Consider the following 8598-nt stretch of genomic DNA (forward strand, 5'->3'; position numbering starts at 1 on the left):
TCATGTTTCCTGAGATCATCTAGCTTCCAGGGCTTGTCTTTCAGCACGGGTTCTACTATGCTTAAAGTCTCCCTTTCCTTCCTGAGTGCTGGGGTTAAAACATATACCACCATGCCCAGCTCACCTCTTTTTTTTTTCTTTTGAGACAAGACGGTATATAGCCCATATATTCACCATACATTTTGATGAAATTCATAGAGACATTGTATAAAAAAAATGTCTGGATTAGTGGTGTATAGTTTTAATCTCAGCACACAAAGTTAGGTGAGTAAGAGTTTGAGACCAGTCTGGTTTACAGAGAGTGTTCCAGGGAAGTCAGAGCTGCACAATTAAGCCCTGTTTCAAAGCCTTGATAGCATGTAGAGCATGTAGCATGCTGGAAACTGCTGTTGTACTTGTTTCTAATTCTCCCAGTCTAGCAAGTCTCAACTGAACCTTATTCTTTACAAATGAAAACATGTGTTTTAAGAAACAGAAATACTTTTCCTGATTTGGCATAATTATATGAATTTTTTACTAATAAAATGCTTAGTTAAGATTAAGGAAAAAAAATTAAGAAGTAATCTCCCACAGAGTGATTTAATTTGTTAAAGGCATACACACACAAAAATATCTCTCTTTTTAAAACAACAGCTTTGAGATTTATAGTGTTACTCATTTAAATTTTATTTAATTATAAGTTTACATTTTCTTCTCATGGTAATTAAAAAAAACTACAGTAAGAATGACATTACATTTTTATTTTTTACAACTCAGCCATAATCACAAACACACCACAAACTTGATCCCCTCATTAGTTGTCTGTGTGTCATGATGCATTTGTGACAAAATCATGTGTAAACCTAGGGCAAGAGTTAAGAAGAAATCAAAATAGCTTCCCCAAAAGGAAGGGAGAGATAGGGGAATCAATAAATTAAAACCATAGCTCTCATTTTATAAAAAAATAGTTTGGATGATCTTTTTATAAATCTTTCATGCTTACAAAAGCAAAAAGTACATTTAAAATAGTTATTTTTAACAGATTCATTTGTACAATGTGGTTATAGACAGAAAAACAACTCAATGTTTTAGTAGTCTACATTTTCTTTCAATTAAATTCCACATACATTTTTACAAATTTACAATTCAAAGTGAGAATTAACTTCCAATAAGGTTAAACTAGTTAGTGAGTACCTGAATATTAAGCTTTGCTCCACTTGATACACTGTACCAAAATGTTAAATACGACTCAATGACAGGCACTAACAATACTTGACAGCATGGTGACCACCCATGACTATTCCACTGCAGCTTAAAATATGCTTTGGTCAGTAAATTAACAGAAATCAAGTAATTAAACCAAAAGGGTTGTTTCCTAGCCTTAAGTAAACTTTAAATACGTTGATAAGGCAGAGGAAAATATAATCAAACATACAAATAAATCTGCATTTTTCAACTATTTGGCATTTTAAATTAAAAATTTCCTAAAACGATATTTTACACTCCTATACACTGATTATCATTGCTTTCTTGGTAAAACTAAGCTACAGTTACCTTCAAGAATGTCCAGTAATGTTGGCATCAGTTGTTCCTTTTGCACTTCCATGAGGATGGTCCTTCATCCTGTAACTTTTTAAATTTTGGACCAAGAAAGAACCACCAACCAAATCCAATGAGAACACAGATAATGGATTCCACATAATAACCATCCAAAGCTGTAACACACGAGCCTCCAAGTTTTTTGCAAAGCTATAAAAATAAAATTATAACAAATATTCTATAATTGTTTTTTCTTATTGCTTGCTTTATAGAGACAGGGTCTCAGATGGCCTAAGCTAGCTTCAAACGATGTACCTAAGGATAACCCTGGACTTCTGAATCTCTTCCTTCCACCTCTCAAGTGATGGGATTATAGGAATGCATCACAAAGCTTGATTGTAGGTGTACATCCCAGAGTTCTGTGCATGCTAGGTGAGCATTACACCAACTGAGTTATATTCAGGGCCCATATTCTGTGATTTTTTTATATGGAAACATTCAATAATTATTTTATAATTAAAGAGATTAATTGAGTACATTTTGAGAAAATATTTCAATATTTCATTTATTGCAAATGGTAAGATAAATTGAAGTCTGTTTCACTTTCCTTGGTTTCAGACAAAGTCTTACTATGTGGCTCAGGCTTTTCTGTAAAAGACTGGCCTCAAATTCACAATTCTCCTGCCTCAGGCTCCCAAGTGCTAGGATTGTAATCATCTACCACTGTCTGACTATGTTCATAACTTAATTTCTTCAATGATACAGACAGGATTAAAAGCAATTTTGAGCACTTACTACAAATAATAGTGATTTTCAAAATGGATTTTTTCATATTTGAAACAGTGAAGAAATTACCAATGATTTACTATAGAAGTAGGCAAAATTGTTTGTTTTTTCTGAGGAAGGATCTCACTGTGTAGACTGGCTAGTCTGGCACTCCTTATATAGACTAGGCTGGCCTGGGACTCATAGAGAGCCACATGCCTCTGCCTCAGCTTATCTGGCCCAAGAGTAACATTACTCTGAAGTAATTTGCCAATGAATCATTCTGTACTCAGCTTTAGCTGCAGCTGCAGTCTTTAAGGAGTCAGTGGAGTCCCTTTCTTAGCACTCTAAAAGTTAGCTATTATGTTTACAGTTGTACGCAGTGGAGCAACTCGTGCTATGGGAGAATGTCTTCCTTTGCTGCGAAGCACCTTTATTGAGCTAGTCTTACTGATACTAACTTGTAATTACTCTTAATTATGGTAGAGATAAAATAATGTATTTCCATTCGAGAAACTATGGGTATGTATGATTTTTAGACACAGTAATCATTATCTTAAAACTTATTCATGGTTATCTAAAACTAAAACTCACTTACTTCGATAGCATCAGGTGTCCGGCAATTCTGGTTTGAAGCTCCTACACACTCCTTCACTGTGAGGGGATCCACTAGCCAAAGAGCCACTGTAGAAGGCCAGTTTCCTCCCAGATTAGACACAGTATTTAAAAGGGTCATGTATGTTCCCCCAATAAGAGGATCACTGACCTTGGCATTGAAAGCCATTATCGACACATACATGCTGTACAGAGTGACCTGCGAGAAGAAGGGAACATTAGAAAGTTGGAAGGAGATTTTTTTTTCTTCTTTTCATTTTCCTATTTTTGTAGGAAGAGTATTCAGGATTACGCACGGGGGTGGGGGGTGGGGTGGGGCAGGGGGCACCAAGCATAAACTTGAGAGCCCTGTTTTCTGACATCAGAACTTATGATCAGGCTTACAAAACTGTGCTTAAATTAGGAACATCAAGATCATAAAAATTAAATTTTCATAATTTTTACTGAACTCAATTAAACAAACATTTGAGTATACACTATAATTAATAATTTAAGGACTTGATACTATAAGGATGAATTTTTAAAAATACTGCTCTTCTCTTGAATGTAGTATATGCTGGAGAAACTAGAAATAAAGAATTAAGATAAAACATACTACAAGTGTACACACTGTACTCCTAGGATGAAGGTAAAAGACTTATTCTACCATATACAGTCAAAGAAGCCTGAAGAGAAAGTAAGAGGTAAGGGGCACTGAAGGGTGCACACAGTAAAAAGCAAAATTCCTATGTGTTCTGCACCTAAATATATATTTATATATACATTTTATATATCTTCATTATAGATGTAAATAAAACAAAACATAGATATATAGTTATATTTCTAAAAATAGTGATAAATGCTATTGAAGAATATCATTTCAAAATTTATAACACAAACTAGAGAGATAAAAATTAAGAAACAAGAATGGAGACAGACATCTTTAATCCTAGTACCAGGGGGAAAGAGGCAGAAGGATTTCATGTTTAAGGTTGGTCTGGGACACTGAATCAAAAATAACAAAAAAGAGGTAAAAATTAATTAACCCTTAATTAGAAAGATAAAAATTATTTCCATGATAATATCCGTCTTAGCCGTGTTCTGTGGTGTGTTTATAAAAAAGGAATTCCAAAGGGAATGCAGAGGCAGGAGGGAGCAGCTCACTGCTGGAGCAAAGTCACATTAAACTCAAGGATATCAAATTCCACTAACTCAACAAGCACCTTTCATGGTAAGTTTTCTCATAATTTTAATACATAAATTTCACAAGTAGCAATGATTTTGGCCTGACCTTCTCAGTTACAGTTTCTCAGTTACTTCTCAATACTTAGGGCAGTTGCTTTCACGCAAGACATCAGAAGTGACAGCACTGCTGCCAGACACCATGTGTCATGCGTCATCCCTCATGTCTACAAGGCCTTGAACCCTTTTCTCCTTAAGGCCTAAGCTTCTCTGACTACACTTGAGAAGTTCTTCAAGAAAAGCAAAAGTTAAAGAGATAAGCCTTTGGACTATAATAATACAGTCCATACATTTCTTTTCCTGAGTCAACAGTGAAGCAGTGACTGAACCAAACGCTCCTTTTAAATTTTTATTCTGTAGCTAGCATTAACTTTGTGAAAAACATAAAGGAAAATATATTTGACACACTAGTTTTAATAATTTTACAAACAGAGGCTGGTGAGATGGCTCAGTGGTTAAGAGCGCCGACTGCTCTTCCAAAGGTCCTGAGTTCAAATCCCAGCAACCACATGGTGGCTCACAACCATCCGTAACAAAATCTGACTCCCTCCTCTGGAGTGTCTGAAGACAGCTACGGTGTACTTACATATAATAAATAAATAAATATTTAAAAAAAAATAATTTTACAAACATATGGCTGGTTACATATGATCGACCAAGGAATTCTCTTTTATTGGTTGTTTTTGTTAGTTTTGTTTTTTGAGACAGTCTCATATAGCGTAGGCTAGCCTCCAATTCACTATCAGCTAATACTGCCCTTGAACTCTAGATCTTCCTGCCTCCACCTCTAAAATGTTGGGATTACACGTGTGGCATTACTATACTTGGATTCTAAATTATTTAAATGTGTGTGTGTGTGGGGGGGGGGGACTGTTGAGACTGTAATGGTTTCATCCAAAACCCAAGAAGTTTATATCTTACTTTCAAAGATTTAGACAAGGTTCTATTAAAAACATTCAGTGACTCTCTAATGTATATTAGCAATACTACAGTTGAGTACCATTTCCTTGAGTCACTTACGCTTAGAATTAAAACCCTCTTCTGAAACAGCAACTTAAGTGAGGTTAAGGCAGAGTAGAGATCCCTTCCTTTGTGGACGGGAGGCACTTGTAACACAGAAAGAAAAGGCAGTTTATCATATACTGCCAAAAAAATCTCACACTAAGCTTTTTAATACAACATCTAAGTCAAAGATTACAACTTTAAATCCAGTATCCATCTCTCTTATCTTAAGAAAAGACAATAAAAATGAAAGAAAGAATCTAAACCTGAGCCACGTACAGTTGCTTACATCATCATCTATCATCTTGGAAGGCTGACATGAGGCAGGAAAATCAATTAGAGCTCTAGTTTCAGACCAGTGTAAGTTATGTCGTGAGTTCAAAATAAACAGAAATAAACAAAAGTTCCTCTCCCTACATCTAAGAACAGACCAAGGTACACTTAGTTAGCAGGAGTAAACTTAGTTGGAATATATTTTTAAGTATAATAAATTTGTAATAAATGAACAATTTAAAGAAACATTAGTGGACAAATAAACTTAAACTCCCTTTTCATGATTAATCCTTACAAAGTTGAAAGACATTTGACAAGTTCACCATCAAATTACTTTATTGTCTAACTCATATGGAAATCTTCAACTTCATTAAAGTAGCTGTGAAAATGTTTCTTCAGGGACAGATAGCTCGATATGTAAGAAAGCTTGCTCTACAACCACGGAGACTTGAGTTCACATCCTCACCCATGAGTGAGTGAGTACCCGTAACTCCAACTTTTGGAGCAGAAACAGACAGATTACCAGAGAGCTCACTGGCCCGTCAGCCTAGTGAAAATGACAAGCTTCCAGTTTACTAAGAAACCCTGTTTCAAGGCAAGAAGAAGAGCAATAGAGTAAGACAGCTAACTTTCTGCTCTGGCCTTTACGTTTGTGCCCAAGGGCCCACATACTTACATTTTACTCAGCACTTTACCTCAGCTTACCTGATGTAATGCATAACTCAGCAGCACTATAATATAGTAATATATAGGAAATCCTCCTTGATGCTCTACTTTAGGAGTCCACCAAACAAGTAGGGCATATTCTAATCCAAGCAATAATCTACAAAGAGAGAAACACTGAGTTGACATCCACTTTAGGTTAAAGAAAAACCTGTATTAAAAATGGGTAGACCCAGGCATGGTGTCACATGTCTTCAATCTCAGACTCAGGAGGCAGAGGCAAATGAATCTCTGAGGCCAGCCTGGTCTACACAGTAAATTCCAGAACAACCAAAACTACATACTTAGACACTGTTTCAAAATGACATAATAAAACAAAAATACTGCCCCCCCGTGCATCCCCCACCAACAAAAAGATGTGCTAGAAGACTAAAAAGAGAAAAAGTACATCCAAATGACACTGACACTGAAGATGTTCATGCCTCCCCAGTTTCGCGTACACATACTATGGACCCTGACATGCACTATTCTAAAGATAACTTGCTAGTTAGCAGGTTCTGTAGTTACCGGTAGGGCATGGCTTTGTAAAATATGTTCAGAGGCTGGGGACCTGCAGTGTACTTGCTGATGAGGAGTGGCAGGATTATCTGCAGAGGGACCATTGGGACAGCCAGTAAGGCCAGGTGCTCTTTAGGCACTCCTTCTTCTACCAGCTTCAGGCCTGTCACGGCATCGGCTGCTGAGAAGCCAATCTGCAACATAAAACAGACGTGGCTGAGCTTCTGCCACACGAGAAGCCTTGTCAGAACACCTGCAATCCTACAGACCTTCCATTTCATCATTGTCCCATCAGTCACAAGGGCATAGATGCCAAGTTATAAGAGGTATATTTTGCATTATGGTTTACTAACATTATGTACTGAAAACAACAGAAAATGCAATATTGGTACAATTGTAGGTAGTTTTAATTACAACTAAATTTTCACTTTGAAAAAAATTAAACCAAGGCCTTTAATCCCAGTGTTTAGAAGGTAGCAGCAGCTGTGAGTTCTAGGCCATCCTCATCTATACAGTGAGTAGCCTGGGCTACACTGTGAAACCCTGTCTGAAAAAAGCAAAACAAACAAACAAACAAAACCCAAAACAAATATACAACAACTAAAAGACAAAATGAAATAACAAAACCACCACCACCACCACCACCACCACCAAACCCCTGCTGGTTGAAGTGGCAGACCTTTAATTGCAGCATTTAGGAGGCAGAAGCAGCTACTTCTCTGTGTAAATTCGAGGGAGGCCAGGCTGGTCTACATAATGACTTCTAGGATAGTCTGGGCTATGTAGAGAGACCCTGTGTTCAGAGAAACAAAATAAAAGCAAACCAAGCAACACCAGCTCAAACTACTACCAGTTAACATTTTACTCACTGCTTAGTGTAGCATACATTTGTTAGTTCTGCTTAACCATACCTACCAGTTAACATTCTACTCACTGCTTAGTGTAGTACATCTGTTAGTTCTGCTTAACCATACATAAATTGGATTCAAATGAGGAATCACTGCCACATAGTTTTTGGTGATTTTTTTTAATAAATTAGAATAAAAATTTCTAAGTATATCTAACATTTAGAAATCGACTTGAAGATAACAGTATACTAGAAAGGCAGTGCATGCCTTTTAGGACCAGCACTCAGGAAGCAGAGGCAGGGGAATCTCTGTGAGTTTGTGGCTAGCCTGGTCTGTACAGAGCCAGTTCCAGGACAGCCAGAGCTACACAGCGAAACCCTAGCTTGAAGGAAAAAAAAAGGGGGTAGAAAAACAAAAAGTATAATTTAGATTAATTCTTAAAAACACCAATAAAGAGTAAGGATAATAAAAGTAGCAGGTGAAGTCTGAGATAAGACAGATCTCCTTGGTTGCAAAAGGAAACAGTAAGTTTCCAAAGTAGTAACAAAGAGACCAAAGTGTAGAAAACAATAGGGGATAACACCATGATGTGGATCCCATATAATCACTGAAGACAATGAAATATTACTTCTGAGATACTCCTACCAATTACATATAAACTGAATAGAACATAATCTAAATTGAAAAGTAAACAGAAGGTCATTCTAGAGAAATCTGGTCTTTAGTTTTTGTTTGGTGGGGTTTTGGTTTTATTTGGTTTATTTGTTTTTAAACAAAGTCTCTCTTGTAGCACAGGCTAACCTGCAACTGTGTAATCCAGGATGGCCTCATAGACATGGTACTCAAAGCAATCCTTCTGCCTTACCCTCCAAGACGCGAAGATAAGACATGTGAGCCACCATGCCTCCCTCTAAACAGGTCTGTATTCTTAGGAACAAACAAACAAACAAACAAACATCAAAGTTGTGGTCAAACTCTAACCTACAGCATGCTGAAGAGGATCCTGAATTGTATAACAACCAGGAAGCATGAAATGAGAAAGACCATTTTCTGAACAAAGGGTAAAATTAAGCCATGGTTAGTGTGGTGGTTTGAATGAAAATGCCCCATGGGCTCTTTTTTTTTTTTTTTTTTT

General features: G+C 36.6%; 1 protein-coding gene across 3 annotated transcripts in view; it reads right to left on the reverse strand.

Annotated features, from left to right (window-relative positions):
• Window positions 1-634: 634 nt before the first annotated feature.
• Slc33a1 (solute carrier family 33 member 1) overlaps window positions 635-8598 on the reverse strand; it is a 21162-nt gene continuing 13198 nt past the window's right edge. For 2 of the 3 annotated variants that reach the window (XM_021195878.1, XM_021195882.2), the window contains 4 exons: window positions 6625-6809; window positions 6100-6217; window positions 2882-3097; window positions 635-1728 (listed from right to left, as the gene is read on the reverse strand). In XM_021195878.1, the coding sequence (XP_021051537.1) occupies window positions 1561-1728; window positions 2882-3097; window positions 6100-6217; window positions 6625-6809 (687 nt within the window). In that variant the 3' untranslated portion in view covers window positions 635-1560. The remainder of the gene's footprint in view (window positions 1729-2881; window positions 3098-6099; window positions 6218-6624; window positions 6810-8598) is intronic. The other variant, XM_021195879.1, reaches the window with a different exon arrangement.

This window comes from Mus pahari, chromosome 4, assembly GCF_900095145.1.
Source record: "Mus pahari chromosome 4, PAHARI_EIJ_v1.1, whole genome shotgun sequence".
Classification (NCBI taxonomy): domain Eukaryota; kingdom Metazoa; phylum Chordata; class Mammalia; order Rodentia; family Muridae; genus Mus; species Mus pahari.